Source organism: Coregonus lavaretus, assembly GCF_964263955.1.
Source record: "Coregonus lavaretus genome assembly, chromosome: 23".
NCBI classification, from domain to species: Eukaryota; Metazoa; Chordata; class Actinopteri; order Salmoniformes; family Salmonidae; genus Coregonus; species Coregonus lavaretus.
Window position 1 is genome coordinate 23231588 of NC_140010.1, and position 21264 is coordinate 23252851.

Genomic DNA, 21264 nt, shown 5'->3' on the forward strand with positions numbered 1-21264 from the left:
TCTACTCTACTGTCAGACCCATTCTAAACAAAGACATTCTAACCATAGACAGATCTAGGGACTCCTAAGAACACATTTACATTTTACATTTTAGTCATTTAGCAGACGCTCTTATCCAGAGCGACTTACAGTTAGTGAGTGCATACATTTTCATATTTTCACCACCTGAGCCTTTATGACTCCCCAATGTTATCTGGACAGATATCACTTTCCTTTTCAGTAGTTAAAAGGGATTTATTATACACAAGTTATCACCCCAAGGCTACATTTGAAGATCTTCGACTTCTTTTCACACATCAAGATGTTCCCTCCAGATGTGTGGAATTCTACAGACCTGATGTGGTTCAATGCGTCTGAGCTGAATGCTTCTCTGGAGAATCCGGAGGAGGGGGAGCACCCATTCCTGACGGACGCCTGGCTGGTGCCTCTCTTCTTCGCTCTCATCATGCTGGTGGGGCTCATCGGGAACTCTCTGGTAATCTATGTCATCTCCAAACACAGGCAGATGAGGACGGCCACCAATTTCTACATAGGTAAGCAAGACCGAAGGGTTTCCCTCACAGTTACAAAGGGTTTTCCACTTACAATACATAATTGTTCTTGTGGATTGTCATGACCTGGGAAACGTGTTCTTTGTGTGTTACTGTCACAGTCAATGTTATGTAAAGTATGTTGTCCAGAGAAATATTTTATTTCCACTGTAAACTAGGACTAATGATGACTATATAATCATTCAGCCTTAATGACTGTATTTGTCTTTTTATGTTGATGACTGTACATGAATATTGTCGACTGTAACCTTATCCATTGTCTGGTGAATGCACCTATACAGTACAGCATATACTACAGTATACATACAGACTAAATATTAAATATAGGGATCATGTGTCTATACTAAATAATGGATCGTGTTTGACATTAGAAATGCATGTGTGGAGTGGAGATGTGCTACATCAATGGATTTCCTATAGAGATAGGATGAATTAACCATGAAGGTGGACAGCATATATCTCTGTGCTTATAAATTACAATGATGGCATCAACGTGCGTGTTTGTGTGAGTGCACGTGATGTGCGCATATGTCTGTGTGTGTGTTTGTGCATGTGTGTTTGACATGACTGACAATTATCTCCACGGGTGGCAATGCTGGAGCCCAGCAGGTCCTGTCCACCTGCAGTGATAAGACCTCTACTCCATGGCAGTGAAACAATAATATCGGCCATAATTTCAGAAAGAAATACAGCAGTACCCACCGACCCATGTGTATTTAGCTTTCTGAATTTTGTGAAATAAATTGGCTCTTTGAAGCCAATACCAAGATACTCTGACTTGGTGACATGCCTTTGACTCTTTAACACAAGGTATTTATTCAAATGAATGGCTTTATGACTCACATGTTCAAATGGTTCTTTTTATGTTGCAAAAGTGTGTTCATCAGTAAGAAATGAGTTCCCTCCAACCCTAATCTAGCACACCTGACTAATAATTAGCTGGTTGATAAACTGAACCAGGTTATTTACAACTGAGCTTATTTCCACAGCTAACCTGGCTGCCACAGACATCATCTTCCTGGTGTGTTGTGTCCCGTTCACAGCCACTCTCTACCCGCTCCCTGGATGGGTATTTGGGGACTTCATGTGCAAATTTGTTGCCTTTCTACAACAGGTAAATCATTTGAATAAAATACATTGTCTCTGGTCACAAACTTCTATCAGTTATTAATATTAGATAACAAATAGCCAAAAGATATTTGCTGTGCATGCAACGATGGGATTTATCACCATAATGTAATTTGGGTAGCATTACCCTCGACTGGACCCCTGAGGTACTTGTCCTATTAGTCTGAATAATACATTTTTTTTGTCTGGTGCCAGGCTGTACCCAATTAAATTACATAACTGCAATACTGAACTTGCAGTGCAATTTCATTTATCCGGTAGAGGTTCATGCTCATTTTTCAACATAGTATTTTGAAACACAATTTAAATACCAATATGTGTATATATATATATATATATATATATAAACATATTGGTATTCAAATTGTTACGTTTTTATCATAAACATCACAATTATCCAATCCACAAGCTAGAACTAGCACATTTTCATTTCACTGGTTGAATCGGGAAGTTCTATATCGTGGAGCTCCGCCCCTATTGGTTTACAACGCTGCCTAGGCAGCGAACAGCCTGAGACAAAATTATGCACACACCTGAAGCCAATAGGAGTACTGGTGTCCCTATAAGAGGTGACGCTTCCCCTCAATCAGCCTCCCATTATCTTCAGCGACTGGACTAGACTGAAGAAGCCAAGAAGAGACGAAGACTCAGGATGAAGATAACGCCGTCGATTTCCAGTTCTCGATGTCGTCCAATAATGAGCACACTGGGAAGTTTTCCACCTCCAAAAGCTATTTTCAGAGCTCAATGCCGCTGCTCCTCCATGGCGGCTGCTGACCCCCACGACCTTTGTTTCGTGTGTTTGGGTTCACAGCACGCCAAGGACGGCATCAGCGATCCCCCTATTTGTGCCAGCTGCGCCCTTCTTCCATTGAAGGAGAGGAAGCAGCGCTGGGCATTTTTTAGGGAGGATATTCCTCTTGAGGATGTGCTATCAGTGTTAGCCTCAGCTTCTGAGGCATCATCTGAGGGCGCTGACTCAGGAGATGACAGGGATATTGGGGAAGAGATGGATATTCCAGCGGAACAATCCATCCCTCTGACCCATGATTTTAAGACCCCATTTCCATTGGAAAGGGCGATGTCTTTTTCATCCCTGGGCGATGATGATGCGGGCACTGAGAATTCAGCAGCCACATCATACGCCACAGCCTCTCTGCACTCTGACTTTCCAGGGCTAATCGAGAGGGCTGCCGAGCGCCTGCAGATTAAGCTGCCTCCCATTCCCTCCAACCCGGAAGTGGATATGATGGAGGGTGGTCCTTATTCCAGGCCCAGGAGGGCGGTGGAGCCTCTGGCACCGACCATGCCCTCGCTTGGTAAGTATGTGGAGGACTCATGGGAGGCACCTTTAGCGGCGCGTTCGCCGGCTAAGGCGTACCTCCCATTCACCAGAGTGGAAGGCAGACAGCAGGGCCTTTCAAGGTGAATCCCCAGGCTCGAGAGCGCCCTGCCTGCGTATCTCGTGCCGGGTTCGAGTCCCTGGCGCTCGTCCAAGAAAGCCTTTCTACCCACACAGAAGGACAGACTCACAACACAGCTGGTTTAGAAGTCCTTCGTGTTAGGAGCCCAGGCCATAGCAGCGGCGAATAATATTGCCCTCCTAGCAGCCTCTCTGTCCCGCCTAACAACGGGTAAGTCTGAGCTCACTGGGGAGGAAGTGGAAGAGGCGTCCAGGATTTCTGGCGCTATTCTCCACTTAACGCAGGCATCAGCTGTGTGTGCGGGGAGGTCCTTGGCCACATCGGTGGTGGTGGAACGACACCTTTGGCTGTCTATGACAGCCATGAAAGAAACAGACAGAGCCGCGTTACTGAACGCCCCCATCTCTGACGACAGCCTGTTTGGGGTCGCCGTCAAGGATGCGACAGAGCGTTTTATGAGGCTTGACGAGGAGAGGAAGCAGCTGGCCAGACACCTGCCACTGGCAGGACGACTCGGCCCTGCACGGAAACGACCGTCAAGCTCCACCGCCTCAAGTAGACAGGGGTCTACAGCGAGGCGTCGTGCCCGGCGCCATGCAGCGACTTCCGGCAGCAGAGAAGCGGGCCCCGCCCCTCCTGCAGAGCCAGAGGTCCCAACCGTGCCGTTGACAAGAGAGGTCGTCAGAGCGTCTTCTTGGAAGCACCCGAGGGGTGGCCAGAAGAGACGGCGCCAATGACGTGGCAAGGGGGCAAGAATGGGAGATCGCACAGTGGCTGGTCTGACTGTGCCCACTATTCCCCCCCACCCTCCTGTTGAGGGTATGGAGGGAACTGTTGTTGTTGATGTTTTAAATAAAAAGTTGGCTTTTCACATAGCAGACTGCAGTCACAGCCAGGTAATGGAATGATGACGCAATCGCTTTTTGGGGACGGCGCTCTGTCTCAGGCTGAGACATACAGTGGGGAGAACAAGTATTTGATACACTGCCGATTTTGCAGGTTTTCCTACTTACAAAGCATGTAGAGGTCTGTAATTTTTATCATAGGTACACTTCAACTGTGAGAGACGGAATCTAAAACAAAAATCCAGAAAATCACATTGTATGATTTTTAAGTAATTAATTTGCATTTTATTGCATGACATAAGTATTTGATCACCTACCAACCAGTAAGAATTCCGGCTCTCACAGACCTGTTAGTTTTTCTTTAAGAAGCCCTCCTGTTCTCCACTCATTACCTTTATTAACTGCACCTGTTTGAACTTGTTACCTGTATAAAAGACACCTGTCCACACACTCAATCAAACAGACTCCAACCTCTCCACAGTGGCCAAGACCAGAGAGCTGTGTAAAGACATCAGGGATGAAATTGTAGACCTGCACAAGGCTGGGATGGGCTACAAGACAATAGGCAAGCAGCTTGGTGAGAAGGCAACAACTGTTGGCGCAATTATTAGAAAATTGAAGAAGTTCAAGATGACGGTCAATCATCCTCGGTCTGGGGCTCCATGCAAGATCTCACCTCGTGGGGCATCAATGATCATGAGGAAGGTGAGGGATCAGCCCAGAACTACACGGCAGGACCTGGTCAATGACCTGAAGAGAACTGGGACCACAGTCTCAAAGAAAACCATTAGTAACACACTACGCCGTCATGGATTAAAATCCTGCAGCGCACGCAAGGTCCCCCTGCTCAAGCCAGCGCATGTCCAGGCCCGTCGGAAGTTTGCCAATGACCATCTGGATGATCCAGAGGAGGAATGGGAGAAGGTCATGTGGTCTGATGAGACAAAAATAGAGCTTTTTGGTCTAAACTCCACTCGCCGTGTTTGGAGGAAGAAGAAGGATGAGTACAACCCCAAGAACACCATCCCAACCGTGAAGCATGGAGGTGGAAACATCATTCTTTGGGGATGCTTTTCTGCAAAGGGGACAGGACGACTGCACCTTATTGAGGGGAGGATGGATGGGGCCATGTATCGCGAGATATTGGCCAACAACCTCCTTCCCTCAGGAAGAGCTTTGAAGATGGGTCGTGGCTGGGTCTTCCAGCATGACAACGACCTGAAACACACAGCCAGGGCAACTAAGGAGTGGCTCCGTAAGAAGCATCTCAAGGTCCTGGAGTGGCCTAGCCAGACTCCAGACCTGAACCCAATAGAAAATCTTTGGAGGAAGCTGAAAGTCCGTATTGCCCAGCGACAGCCCCGAAACCTGAAGGATCTGGAGAAGGTCTGTATGGAGGAGTGGGCCAAAATTCCTGCTGCTGTGTGTGCAAACCTGGTCAAGACCTACAGGAAACGTATGATCTCTGTAATTGCAAACAAAGGTTTCTGTACCAAATATTAAGTTCTGCTTTTCTGATGTATCAAATACTTATGTCATGCAATAAAATGCAAATTAATTACTTAAAAATCATACAATGTGATTTTCTGGATTTTTGTTTTAGATTCCGTCTCTCACAGTTCGAGTGTACCTATGATACAAATTACAGACCTCTACATGCTTTGTAAGTAGGAAAACCTGCAAAGTCGGCAGTGTATCAAATAATTGTACTCCCCACTGTATATGACATTACATTTACATTTACATTTAAGTCATTTAGCAGATGCTCTTATCCAGAGCGACTTACAAATAGGTGCATTCACCCTATAGCCAGTGGGATAACCACTTTACAATATCTTTTTTTTTTTTTTTTTTTTTTGGGGGGGGGGGGGTAGAAGGATTACTTTATCCTATCCCAGGTATTCCTTAAAGAGGTGGGGTTTCAAATGTCTCCGGAAGGTGATGAGTGACTCCGCTGTCCTGGCGTCGTGAGGGAGCTTGTTCCACCATTGGGGTGCCAGAGCAGCGAACAGTTTTGACTAGGCTGAGCGGGAACTATGCTTCCGCAGAGGAAGGGGAGCCAGCAGGCCAGAGGTGGATGAACGCAATGCCCTCGTTTGGATGTAGGGACTGATCAGAGCCTGAAGGTACAGAGGTGCCGATCCCCTCACAGCTCCATAGGCAAGCACCATGGTCTTGTAACAGATGCGAGCTTCAACTGGAAGCCAGTGGAGTGTGCGGAGGAGCGGGGTGACGTGAGAGAACTTGGGAAGGTTGAACACCAGACGGGCTGCGGCATTCTGGATGAGTTGTAGGGGTTTAATGGCACAGGCAGGGAGCCTAGCCAACAGCGAGTTGCAGTAATCCAGACGGGAGATGACAAGTGCCTGGATTAGGACCTGTGCCGCTTCCTGTGTAAGGCAGGGTCGTACTCTCCGAATGTTGTAGAGCATGAACCTGCAGGATCGGGTCACCGCCTTGATGTTAGCGGAGAACGACAGGGTGTTGTCCTGGGTCACGCCAAGGCTCTTCGCACTCTGGGAGGAGGACACAATGGAGTTGTCAACCGTGATGGCGAGATCATGGAACGGGCAGTCCTTCCCCGGGAGGAAGAGCAGCTCCGTCTTGCCAAGGTTCAGCTTGAGGTGGTGATCCGTCATCCATACTGATATGTCTGCCAGACATGCAGAGATGCGATTCGCCACCTGGTTATCAGAAGGGGGAAAGGAGAAGATTAGTTGTGTATCGTCAGCGTAGCAATAATAGGAGAGGCCATGTGAGGATATGACAGAGCCAAGTGACTTGGTGTATAGGGAGAATAGGAGAGGGCCTAGAACTGAGCCCTGGGGGACACCAGTGGTGAGAGCACGTGGTGCGGAGACAGCTTCTCGCCACGCCACTTTGTAGGAGCGACCGGTCAGGTAGGACGCGATCCAGGAGTGAGCCGCGCCGGAGATGCCCAGCTCGGAGAGGGTGGAGAGGAGGATCTGATGGTTCACAGTATCAAAGGCAGCAGACAGGTCTAGAAGGACAAGAGCAGAGGAGAGAGAGTTAGCTTTAGCAGTGCGGAGAGCCTCCGTGACACAGAGAAGAGCAGTCTCAGTTGAATGACCAGTCCTGAAACCTGACTGGTTTGGATCAAGAAGGTCATTCTGAGAGAGATAGGCTAAAGACGGCACGCTCAATAGTTTTGGAAAGAAAAGAAAGAAGGGATACTGGTCTGTAGTTGTTGACATCAGTGGGATCGAGTGTTGGTTTTTTGAGAAGGGGTGCAACTCCTGACTGACATGTTCAGTACAGTAGAGGGAATGTTATTTATCTGCCCACCAGTATTACTGGGTTGGGGCGGAATGATGAGGGAAATAGGTTTTGCAACTTTGTTACATTACTATTGACCGGTCATATTATATTGACGGAATTGTGACGTCATCTATCTGCTGGTTCAGATTAGTATGACTCATATTCTGGTTATCTGCCCACTAGACATTGGCAGTGCCATTGGACTAGTTGGGGCGGATTTGAACCGAGGACACAGTATATTGTGACACAGTGTGTTAAAGTACTGCGGGACTTGGTCGCAGCCATTGCTAGGCCAGACCTTTTCATTTAGATGGGAAGTGTTGGGCTCAGCAGGGAGTACATTTTGGAGCGTTGCGCTCCACCTTAAACCAATAAGAGCAGAGCTCCCCTATGGGGCGGAGCTCCACGATATAGAACGATAGTTACCGGAGAGTAACTCCAGTTCTATGAGTGGAGCGGAGCACCATAGGACTTAAGGCCCTGCCGACCCTCCAGTCTTGCCGAAGACATTTTTTTGGGAGGCTGATTGAGGGGAAGCGTCCCCTCTTATAAGGACACCTGCACTCTTATTGGCTGCAGGTGTGTGCATAATTTTGTCTCAGGCTGTTCGCTGCCTAGGCAGCGGGGTTAACCAATAGGAGCAGAGCTCCCCTATGTGGCTCCGCTCCACTCATAGAACTGGAGTTACACTCCGGTAACTATCGTTTCGACTTCCTGTGTATTTGTCTGATCATAGTGAACCACAAGTTCAGCATTCATAGAGAATGCAGATACCGCCCGCTAAGGTAGATGGGGCGTGCCTACAAACTTCAACGATGGTATTGTGTACTTCGAACGAAACACACAGCAATCTCAGAACTTCTGTAGGCATTTTTGACAATGTATGTTTTTCACTTACTTTTGTCATCACACCTGTGTGGTGTAATGTGCTAATTACAAACAAGCGCGAAAATGAGTTATCTTTCACCGTTCTACCAGAGATTTCCCCCGATGCTGCCAGTGGCTATCAAGAATGATGCGCTTTACGGTGATCAAAGATTTTCAGAGGGATTTTCAGGCTGAACTGAAGGGGAATCCATTTCGACGACAGCTGAGAAGTGATGCGATACCATCGATTGTATTAATATTTTTTATTTCCTTCACAACAAAATGGAAGATTGTCGATAAGCGGTAACCTAATGTTAGCTAACTTGCTAGCCTTGCTGGACTAGCTAAATTAGCTAGCTAGCTGACGTTACAGTCCTGTATTGAACTCAAAGCCATCAGCTAAATCATATAGCTATCTTTTTTGGTATGCACACTGTCAATCAATTTAGCCTATGCCATGGTAGTCACTGCTAGACTGGTAACTACCTTCAGCAGAGTAAACATGTTTGTTTGTTTGTTCTATCTTTGACTGACTTTAGCTAACGTAAGATAACTAATGTTAGCAAATAAGAGTAGCACAATCTGGTAGCCATCTATTTTCCCCTTGCCTGGAAAACACTCCTTTAGTAAAAATAGAATTGTCGATATAGGTAACTCATTTTTTTGTGTGTGTTTGTAACGTTAGCAATAATGAATGTGCATAATCGTCTATGGTTGGTTCTCAGCCAGTCTCAGCTGGATAGACATATTGCTGCCAATTTAGTGAAGCTAGTTAGCTGACAGCAAGCAGACAATATTGAAATGTCCATGTTGGGTATGGTAAGCTAGCCAATCTAATAGAGATCAATACAATTAGTGGGATGGTTAAATTGTGTATTGTTGTGCATTTTGTTGTAGGTGGTACAGAATCTGATTCCACCAACATGCGCTTTCAACCCCTAGCTCTGCACAAGCTGAATGTAAATTGGCAAAAATATTTACAAGCTGATGGCTAAGATTAGGGTTGGAGTGAAAACCTACAGGACAGTAGCTCTCCCAGAACAGGGTTGGAGAGCCCTGATGTAGAACCACCATAAAATAAATATGGATATTTTCTATCAATCTTAAAAATGTGTCTGCCTTTATGGATTCACAGACTATATTTATATAAGTTGTACAGGGCTCTGTAGCATAAAACAGATGCTAGACATTCAGATATCCAAAGAATGTTTGTCAAAATCTAAAATACAGGGGCGTATACACTTTTTAATGCTAACTCAAGAGAACTGAGTATTCAACAAGAATGTTATATGATACATTTAACAAAATGTATTAGCAGTGTAGTACAGTTCAGTTTGTCTCAGGTGTAGGGACACACACGTGTAGAGAACTGTAGCTACAGATTGTTACACCAGATAATGTGATTTTCCCAAAGATTTTTGCTGACATCTTGTCTATTTAAAGTATTCTCTCATTGATCGAGACAGGTGGGTGCCCACCTCAAAGTGTTGCATGTCACGATGACAGACCTGTCTCGATCAATTAGATTAGACTTGAAATAGACAAGATGGCAGCGTACACATTGTTGGATTTCTTCATGGAGCAAAACAAATATTTATTTTAATAGCGGAGCATTTTCTAAATTCAAACTGACCCCCTGCAACTGGACACCGACATTTTATGAGACTATTGTTTCCCCGAATCGAGGACGAAGACGGATAGGTACCGTTTGCTACACCAAACAGTACCTATCCTGTAATGGATACCAAATATCTTTGGGAAAATCACATTATCTGGTGTAACGATCTGTAGCTAAGAGAACTGGTGGTCATGATGAAATTGCCATTCACAAAGAAACATACAGTAAGACAATACAGTATGATCCGTGTATTAAAGTTTGGGGAATACTTGTAAAGCTGTGGGGGGAGTGTTGTCATGATCAAACTACCATTCAGCTCCTCATGAGTCATCTGCTTGAAATCCAGCATAATGTCTAATCCCTCGAGAGGGATACAGTTCTGCTACAATGACACGCAGGCAAAGGAATTCTGCTTTTGCATCTAGACTGCAGTCCAGGAAGATGCCCAGGCACCATGGTATTGTCTGTAAGACAAAAACTATATACACTCTATTGTAGTTTGAACATTAGGGTAGACTAGTTGAACATGCATACATGTGCACATGCACAGAAATTACATTTACAACAATATCTAGCCTAATTTCAAGAAATATAGCATAACCCTCAACCTTTGCACAGTGACCAGACCTGGGTAGGTAGGCAGACAGTATCTACCTACAGCCATGTCTATCAGGCCTACTTACGCCAATATTTTTATAGTAAAAAATTGTAATATTGTTTCTCCTCACTGTTTGCTAGTAAACTTAGCATCTGTTGGATTCCAATCTTGAGTCATGCCTATAATTTTGTGAGATTTAAATGCATCCATGGTCATAATCATAACCAATGTCAACGCTTGTCAATTATGTTACATAACTAACTAGTAATATTATTTAGTTGCCGATGTTACACGTTTGCTAACAAGTTACAAATGCGAGGCATGGTGCATTACAAGTTAGCAGGCTATATGCAACTTCTCAGGGAAGTCAGGAACCAATATACACAATCAGTTAGGAAAGCAAATGCTAGCTTTTTCAAACAGAAATTTGCATCCTGTAGCACTAACTCCAAAAAGTTTTGGGACACTGTAAGTCCATGGAGAATAAGAGCACCTCCTCCCAGCTACCCACTGCACTGAGGCTAGGAAACACTGTCACCACCGATACATTTTGTATACATCTGGCCCTTCATTGGACACTGTGTTAACAAACCTCCAAACGAGCTTCAACGCCATACAACACTCCTTCCATAGCCTCCAACTGCTCTTAAACACTAGTAAAACTAAATGCATGCTCTTCAACCGAACGCTGCTTGCACCCGCCCGCCCGACTAGAATCACTACTCTCGGCGGGTCTGACTTAGAATATGTGGACAACTACAAATACCTAGGTGTCTGGTTAGACCATAAACTTTCCTTCCAGACTCACATTAAGCATCTCCAATCCAAAGTTAAATCTAGAATCGGCTTCCTATTTCGCAACAAAGCCTCCTTCACTCATGCTGCTAAACATGCCCTCGTAAAACTGACTATCCTACCGATCCTTGACTTCGGCGATGTCATTTACAAAATAGCTTCCAACACTCTACTCAGCAAATTGGATGTAGTCTATCACAGTGCCATCCGTTTTGTCACCAAAGCCCCATATACTACCCACCATTATGACCTGTACGCTCTCGTTGGCTGGCCCTCACTACATATTCGTCGCCAAACCCACTGGCTCCAGGTCATCTATAAATCACTTCTAGGCAAATCCCCGCCTTATCTTAGCTCATTGGTCACCATAGAAACACCCACCCATAGTATGCGTTCCAGCAGGTATACCTCACTGGTCATCCCCAAAGCCAACACCTCCTTTTGCCGCCATTCCTTCCAGTTCTCTGCTGCAAATGACTGGAACGAACTGCAAAAATCTCTGAAGCTGGAAACACTTATTTCCCTCACTATCTTTAAGCATCAGTTGTCAGAGCAGCTTACCGATCACTGCACCTGTACACAGCCCATCTGTAATTAGCCCACCCAACTACCTCATCCCCATATTGTTATTTACATTGTTATTTATTTTGCTAATTTGCACCCCAGTATCTCTATTTGCACATCATCTGTTAATACAAAATTGTAATTATTTTGCACTATGGCCTATTTATTGCCTTACCTCCATAACTTACTACATTTGCACACACTGTATATAGATTTTCTATTGTGTTATTGACTGCACGTTTTGTTTATTCCATATGTAACTGTGTTGTTGTTGTTTTTATCGCACTGCTTTGCTTTATCTTGGCCAGGTCGCAGTTGTAAATGAGAACTTGTTCTCAACTGGCTTACCTGGTTATATAAAGGTGGGGGGAAAAAATAAAAACTCCAGTCTTGTTAAAATTTGTTGGTAAACCTAGCTTTAGTTGACTGGTTGTAATGTTGTAGCTTGCTGTTTAGTAGCCATATCTACGATCAAAAAGAGAAGAGGTTTTACAATAGAGATACAAAAGATCTCAGATTGTAAAACCTCTTCTATTTTTTGTCATATATATGGCTACCGGTAGTTGTTTAGCTAACTTAGCTAGCTAGCTACCTAGCTAAGTTAGCAAACAGAAAACATAATTGGATTTCCCCCCACTGTAACACAGTAGTACGTTAGCCAGCAACACACAATATGGGTTTCAGTAGATAAACTAAAGTTAGCCAGCGAGCTAGGTGGCTTGCAGGAAACTTACCATGTAGCTAATAGAACATCAAAAAATGCTCCATAGTCGAATTTGTGTTGATTAGAGGAATCACATGAAGCCATTGTGTCTCGTCAGTTCTTTCAGTTTCGCCCAAAGGATTGTGTTGTTAGTGTCTGCCTCCTTTTCAAGAAGCCCACCTTGGGGGAGGGACAGGGGCCAGAGCACGAAGCACCGCCCAACACAAATTGTAGTCCTTCAGAAACTGGAAAAAATATATATTCTTGTATATTTAGCAATGAATCCCCCCCCCCCACTCAATCAATACACCGGAAGCCATCATAGGGTGTATCATTCAACACGCAAAGCCCAGACCTGCCTTCGTCCTGGGCAATTATGTGTGAAACACATCTCACTGTCCTAGAAATGCCTCGGACATGATGAAAACAAGCCCAGATTCCCCCAGGGTGAAATTCCCCTTTAAGACTGGTTGGTTATGACTCATGAGTTGTAAAGGATAATGATTGGGCAAGTGAATGATGAATGGCAGACATATCAGTGTGGATGTCGGATCACCACCTCAAGCTGAACCTCGAAAAGACGGAGCTGCTCTTCCTCCCGGGGAAGGACTGCCAGCTCCATGATCTCACCATCACGGTTGACAACTCCATTGTGTCCTCCTCCCAGAGTGCAAAGAACCTTCGCGTGACCCTGGACAACACCCTGTCGTAACATCAAAGCGGTGACCTGATCCTGCAGGTTCATGCTCTACAACATTCGTAGAGTACGACCCTACCTTACACAGAAAGCGGCACAGGTCCTAATCCAGGCACTTGTCATCTCCCGTCTGAATTACTGCAACTCGCTGTTGGCTGGGCTCCCTGCCTGTGCCATTAAACCCCTACAACTTATCTAGAACGCTGCAGCCCGTCTGGTGTTCAACCTTCCCAAGTTCTCTCATGTCACCCCGCTCCTCCGCACACTCCACTGTCTTCCAGTTGAGGCTCGTATCTACTACAAGACCATGGTGCTTGCCTACGGAGCTGTGAGGGGAACGGCACCTCCTTACCTTCAGGCTCTGATCAGACCCTGCACCCAAACGAGGGCACTACGTTCACCCACCTCTGGCCTGCTAGCCCCCTACCTCTACGGAAGCACAGTTCCCGCTCAGCCCAGTCAAAGCTATTCGCTGCTCTGGCACCCCAATGGTGGAACAAGCTCCCCCACGACGCCAGGACAGCGCAGTCACTGACCACCTTCCGGAGACACATGAAACCCTACCTCTTTAAGGAATACCTGGAATAGTATAAAAGTAATCCTTCTACCCCCCCCCCCCCCCCCCCCCTGTCTATATAAAGAAGAATGTCCTTTATCCATTTGAAAAAAATGGAGACAAACAGTCCATCAGGCTTCTTGCAATTAATCACAGCTTCAAGCAGGTTTGCATGATTAAAACTAATCTGTTGGATTGGTAAATTACTAAAGTTCTGAGCATAGATAGACATAGACACCTATCCTAGGATCCAATCTCAGCTGTCAGTGTGGAGTGTTTCATTTTCACCACAGTATGGCGTAATGATCATCTCTTGACCCAGAAGTCTGTCAAAACACATTTAAATGCATAGTACAAAAGTGCAAGGTGCAAAAATGTTATGATGAGCAAGTTAGAAGAGAGATTTAAGCATCATGCACCATGCTATCGTCAGTCAGAGCTCTCTCTTCACCACATGAACCATCATCAGCCACCAGGGGGTTCCTTTGAGCTTTGTCAATCCCACACATCCACTCATTAAACCAGGGCTTTCACTGAAGGACCTTTGGTTTACAAGTCAGCTAGCCACAGGATGTTACCAAACACATTTCATTGTGTTGACCTGAACTATATTGAATGGAATTGAACTCAATTTAACCAGGGAGAAATATATCTGAAATTAGTCAATTTAAGGAGTGAGAAACATAATGTCACATTAAACATTTTTTTTTTAGCAAAAGCTATTTTTATATTTGCTATTTTATTCTTACTCTAAGTTTCCATGGGGATCTTGAAAGGCGCAAATAAAATGTATTATTATTATTTGAAGGTTTGAAAATCATGACTGATGCTCAACAAAACTTCTACACAGACTCTAGTCCTTTGTTTAGGTTTTTCTTGGTCATCAAAAGGACCAGCTCTCTCTATGATGTACACTAAAATAACACATCCTAGATCTGAATGAATTAAATAATCTTATTAAATACTTTTTTCTTTACATAGTTGAATGTGCTGACAACAAAATCACACAAAAATTATCAATGGAAATCAAATTTATCAACCCATGGAGGTCTGGATTTGGAGTCACCCTCAAAATTAAAGTGGAAAACCACACTACAGGCTGATCCAACTTTGATGTAATGTCCTTAAAACAAGTCAAAATGAGGCTCAGTAGTGTGTGTGGCCTCCATGTGCCTGTATGACCTCCCTACAACGCCTGGGCATGCTCCTGATGAGGTGGCGGATGGTCTCCTGAGGGATCTCCTCCCAGACCTGGACTAAAGCATCCGCCAACTCCTGGACAGTCTGTGGTGCAATGTGGCGTTGGTGGATGGAGCGAGACATGATGTCCCAGATGTGCTCAATTGGATTCAGGTCTGGGGAACGGGCGGGCCAGTCCATAGCATCAATGCCTGCTGACACACTCCAGCCACATGAGGTCTAGCATTGTCTTGCATTAGGAGGAACCCAGGGCCAACCGCACCAGCATATGGTCTCACAAGGGGTCTGAGGATCTCATCTCGGTACCTAATGGCAGTCAGGCTACCTCTGACGAGCACATGGAGGGCTGTGCGGCCCCCCAAAGAAATGCCACCCCACACCATGACTGACCCACCGCCAAACCGGTCATGCTGGAGGATGTTGCAGGCAGCAGAACGTTCTCCACGGCGTATCCAGACTCTGTCACGTCTGTCACATGTGCTCAGTGTGAACCTGCTTTCATCTGTGAAGAGCACAGGGCGCCAGTGGCGAATTTGCCAATCTTGGTGTTCTCTGGCAAATGCCAAACGTCCTGCACGGTGTTGGGCTGTAAGCACAACCCCCACCTGTGGACGTCGGGCCCTCATACCACCCTCATGGAGTCTGTTTCTGACCGTTTGAGCAGACACATGCACATTTGTGGCCTGCTGGAGGTCATTTTGCAGGGCTCTGGCAGTGCTCCTCCTGCTCCTCTTTGCACAAAGGCGGAGGTAGCAGTCCTGCTGCTGGGTTGTTGCCCTCCTACGGCCTCCTCCACGTCTCCTGATGTACTGGCCTGTCTCCTGGTAGCGCCTCCATGCTCTGGACACTACGCTGACAGACACAGCAAACCTTCTTGCCACAGCTCGCATTGATGTGCCATCCTGGATGACTCCGTCTCATGCTACCACTAGAGTGAAAGCACCGCCAGCATTCAAAAGTGACCAAAACATCAGCCAGGAAGCATAGGAACTGAGAAGTGGTCTGTGGTCACCACCTGCAAAACCAGTCCTTTATTGGGGGTGTCTTGCTAATTGCCTATAATTTCCACCTGTTGTCTATTCCATTTGCACAACAGCATGTGACATTTATTGTCAATCAGTGTTGCTTCCTAAGTGGACAGTTTCATTTCACAGAAGTGTGATTGACTTGGAGTTACATTGTGTTGTTTAAGTGTTCCCTTTATTTTTTTGAGCAGTGTATATCTTTGGCAGACTACTCCCCCACAAATGCGAATATCCCTGCTGCTGTACACCTACATAGAAAAATAACTATAGTATACTATGGTATAAATACACTGAACAAAAATATAAACGCAATATGCAACAACTTCAACGATTTTACTGAGTTACAGTTTATATAAAGAAATCAGTCCATTGAAAAAAATGAATTAGGCCCTAATCTATGGATTTCACATGACTGGGAATACAGATATGCATCTGTTGGTCACAGATACCTTTAAAAAAACAGGGGCGTGGATCAGAAAACCAGTCAGTGTGTGGTGTGACCACCATTTGCCTCATGCAGTGTGACATTCTCCTTCGCATAAAGTTGATCAGGCTGGTGATTTTGGCCTGTGGAATGTTGTCCTACTCCTCTTCAATGGCTGTGCGAAGTTGCTGGATATTGGCGGGAACTGGAACACGCTGTCGTATACATTGATCCAGAGCATCCTAAACATGCTCAATGGGTGCCATGTTTGGTGAGTATGCAGGCCATGGAAGAAATTGGACATATTCAGGTTCCACGAATTGTGTACAGATCCTTGTGACATGGGGCCGTGCATTATCATGCTAAAACATGAGGTGATGGTGGCGGATGAATGGTGCGACAATGGGCCTCTGTGCATTCAAATTGACATTGATAAAATGCAATTGTGTTTGTTGTCAGTAGCTTATGCCTGCCCATACCATAACCCCACCACCATCATGGGGCACTTTGTTCACAACATTGACATCAGCAAACCGCTCGCCCACACATCCGCCATCTGCTCGGTACAGTTGAAACCGGGATTAATCCGTGAAGAGCACACTTCTCCAGTTTGCCAGTGGCCATCGAAGGTGAACATTTGCCCACTGAAGTCAGTTACGACGCCGAACTGCAGTCAGGTCAAGACCCTGGTGAGGACAACGAGCACTGAGATGAGCTTCACTGAGACGGTGTCTGACAGTTTCTGCAGAAATTATTCGGTTGTGCAAACCCATAGTTTCATCAACTGTCCAGGTGGCTGGTCTCAGACGATCCCGTAGGTGAAGAAGCCGGATGTGGAGGTCCTGGGCTGGTGTGGTTTCACGTGGTCTGCGATTGTGAGGCCGGTTGGACGTACTGCCAAAATCTTTAAAACAACGTTGGAGGCGGCTTATGGTAGAGAAATTAACATTAAATTCTCTGGCAACAGCAATTCTCTGGCAACATTGTGTTGTGTGACAAAACTGCACATTTTAGAGTGGCCTTTTATTGTCCCCAGCACAAGGTTTACCTGTGTAATGATCATGCTGTTTAATCAGCTTCATGCCACACCTGTCAGGTGTATGGATTATCATGGCAAAAGAGAAATACTCACTGACAGGGATGTAAACATTTTTTTTTTTAAATACTATTTTTGTGCATATTGAACATTCATGTAATGTTTTGCAGACTGTAGTATACTGTAGTCTGTACTGTAGTGATTTTAGACATTGCTGTTGTATTTCCTATAGTGTTTTTGTTTTATTTTATTTTACATACAATTGGAGGCTTTCTCCTTGAGGAAACCTACTGGAGAAATGTTCCATAACCTGTAGGTAGGTAGGTAGGTAGGTAGGACTAGCATCTGAACTGATAGTTCAGAGCTTTTGCTCTTTTCTATAACCTGTAGGGAACACTATATATGGTCTATATTTGGCATGTAGGTTTCTCACTTATGGGTGGCACAATGGGGGAGGGGAATGTTGCAGGGTATATGTAAATTAAATATTGTAGTTTACTATAGTTAAAAAACTAGTGTTTTTGCGGACATTACTGTAATATTTACTACAGTGTTTTTTGGGATAATACTGTTGTATTTACTATAGTATTCCACAGTATACTACAGAATTCTATAGTAAGTACTGTAGTATTCTATAGTAAAACTGTAGGATTGTTTTATGTGGGCAGTGTGTAAGTGGGAGGATTAATTGATTCAAACGTTGTTGAACCTATTTTAATATCAGTTGGAATTCTTTGCTGTTTTGTGTTAATATGTTGATTGTTAATTGATTATATATTTGTTTTTTCAACCCACATGCAGTGGTTCTCTTTGTTCAAGAGGCAAATGCATTCTGTCCCTACATTATGACAAGAGGGCACTTGATCTTCGGATCAATGATGTACACCGGAACTGGCCCCGTTTTGCTCTTCAATGAAAGACCAGGGCGCTAGATAGATCTCAAGTACTGTAGTTACACTGAACTAGGTCACAACTCCCACTCTCAGAGTGATGTGTAACAACAATACGTTGTTTAGACCCTGCTTATCTGTTAACACAGATTGTCACCGACCCTCAAAGGCATCATGCAACCATTCCATTATTCTTTAGGGGGAACTGATCTCCAAATTCAAAATTATTTTATTAATTCTGTGTGAAAGAAACTAGATTTTTTGTTTGTATTTTTATCCTATACATTTGTAAAATAATGGGAATGACACTTCTGGTAACCCAGGAGGATGAGTTAATAATGATTTGAGATAAATGTCTTTGTAAAGTAAAATGTTCTCATTATATGCTCATAATTTTAATTAGTTCCCAGTGTGAGGGCAGGCAAGTGCCATTTATATGAATTCACATGTAGTTTACAGCATGTCTCTGGTGTAATATTCTTAATCTTGTTTCACCTGTAAACAATCAAGATTATTTTGTTATTTTCTTTTCTTAGGTGACTGTTCAAGCCACATGCATTACACTCACAGCTATGAGTGGGGACCGCTGCTATGTCACAGTCTACCCTCTGAAGTCCTTACGCCATCGCACTCCACGAGTCGCCATGATAGTTAGCATCTGCATATGGATCGGTAAGTCATATGCTACCCTAACTGAACAGATAGCAAACCATGGATTTTTGGTTCAAAGCATCCTGAACACTTGAACATTTTCTATCAAATTAAACTAATGAAATTTGTTTTTTTAAAGGTTCCTTCATTCTATCCACCCCGATCTTCATGTACCAGAGGATTGAGGAGGGCTACTGGTATGGACCAAGACACTACTGCATGGAGAGGTTTCCCTCGAAGACCCAGGAGAGGGCTTTCATCCTGTATCAGTTCATAGCTGCCTACCTGCTACCTGTCATCACCATCTCCTTCTGCTACACACTCATGCTGAAGAGGGTGGGCCAGCCATCAGTGGAACCTGTAGACAATAATTACCAGGTAAGGAAAGAATATTACTTTGGGTGTTCCTTTATGACTTAGTTTACAACCTTAATAGGTGCGCTCCTTTGTCAAGGTTACACAATGAAAGCATGAGTTCATATTTGGATCCCTTCCAATTTGCAGGTATACTACAGTATGTTAATAAAGACCCTTAGCCTGTGGCCATGATTTTAACTACATACAGTATAGGTCATTTCTAAGCCCGTCACAGTAGTAGTGAGGTAACTTCAACATTTCTACTACAGGTCCACCTGTTGTCTGAGAGGACAATCACTCTGAGGAGTAAGATCTCCAAGATGGTGGTGGTGATTGTCCTCCTATTCACCATCTGCTGGGGGCCTATCCAGCTCTTCGCCCTGTTCCAGTCCTTCTACCCCAACTACAGGGTCAATTACGTCACCTATAAGATCAAGACGTGGGCTAACTGCATGTCCTACGCTAACTCCTCCATCAACCCAATCGTTTACGGCTTCATGGGAGCCAGTTTTCGCAAGTCCTTTAAGAAGACTTTCCCCTTCCTGTTCAAAAACAAAGTGAGAGACAGCAGTGTCACGTCGCGCACGGCTAACGCAGAAATCAAGTTAGTTGCTGCAGAGGAAGGCAACAACGATGGGAAATGAAATGAGCCATGGGCAGAGTTAGCTTCCGGGGGGCAGAGCTGCTGGAGATTCAGTTCACTGTGCACACAAACAAACATACACATGATAGACTGCTGTGAATGCACACTGCTCAACATAGCCTGTTGTGAAATCACACTGTTCAGAAGGCAAACACCTCCTGGTGGAACCAGCATTTTAAAATGGCATTTTATGTGTTTGTTTGCAATTCTACAAATCTGACTGATCCTGCTCTGTTCTGATATCACAGACTTGACCTCAACAGTCATTCTGGTTCCCATATAAAATAGCCTTTTGAGTGACTGAAACATCACCCATAATATTTTTTCCTGCTATAAATGCTCAAATTGTTCTCTCATGTCAAACTACCAGGATGTCTGAAAAGACAGACTGAGTGGAGCTAGTAGGCTGAGTGGGCGGGGAGCTCAACTTGACTGACTGTTCTTTGAAAACGCGTAAGTCAAGCAACATGGATGCAGTGTTGCAGTGACATTATCTCAAGCATATTTGCTGATACACAAAACAACTCAAACAACATTGGAATTGCATGTAACTTCCAATCCTGTCATACATCACATCATGGTGTCACTCCTGCTCCCTCCCTCCAGCGCTCGATGTCACCAGTCTACTAAACACCGGTCCTGGCAACCATCATTGCGCACACCTGCTTCCTATTATTACGCACACCTACTCATCATTTGCTCCTTGATTACTCCCCCTTTATTTAGCCCTCACTTGTCATCAGTCATTAGGTGGTACTGATCTCTCTCACGTTCAGTATGCGGCTTATGTTTGTTCTTGTTTATCATTTTATTATTAAACTCACCTTCTGCGCCTGACTCCCGGCGTATACGTTACACATGGTTTCACAAATGATTTGTTTAGCCAACTGTTTGGTTATTGTAACAGCATCAATATAGACACAAATGTTGGCTGTATAATTTAACTAGCTAGCCCAAATGGAATTGTCAGCACTGTTTATCAAGCTAGCTAGCTAGTTCATCTTGGACAATTTCAGTTGAAACTGTACAGGGTGAGGTCTGGGTAACTTTCATTAATTAATATATATATACGGTGCAGTGCGTTTGGAAAGTATTCAGACCCCTTTACTTTTTCCACAATTTGTTACCTTACAGCCTTATTTTTAAATGGATTTTAAAAAATAATCGAAATTTATAGAAAATAGAAAACAGAAATACCTTATTTACATAAGTATTCAACTCAGGTGCATCCTGTCTCCATTGATCATCCTTGAGATGTTTTAACAACTTGATTGGAGTCCACCTGTGGTAAATTCAATTGATTGGATATGATTTGGAAAGGCACACACCTGTCTATATAAGGTCCCACAGTTGACAGTGCATGTCAGTGCAAAAACCAAGCCATGAGGTCTAAGGAATTGTCTGTAGAGCTCC

The 21264-nt window shown here is 44.4% G+C and overlaps 1 protein-coding gene across 1 annotated transcript; it reads left to right on the forward strand.

Moving 5' to 3' along the window:
* Positions 1 to 301: 301 nt before the first annotated feature.
* LOC311150746 (G-protein coupled receptor 54) lies at positions 302 to 19852 on the forward strand (the record flags this gene model as incomplete). The annotated part of the gene is made up of 5 exons (XM_084188270.1): positions 302 to 533; positions 1541 to 1665; positions 18737 to 18872; positions 18991 to 19229; positions 19478 to 19852. 5 exons carry the CDS (start codon positions 302 to 304, stop codon positions 19850 to 19852), a joined length of 1107 nt encoding a protein of 368 aa, XP_084044396.1.
* Positions 19853 to 21264: the final 1412 nt, after the last annotated feature.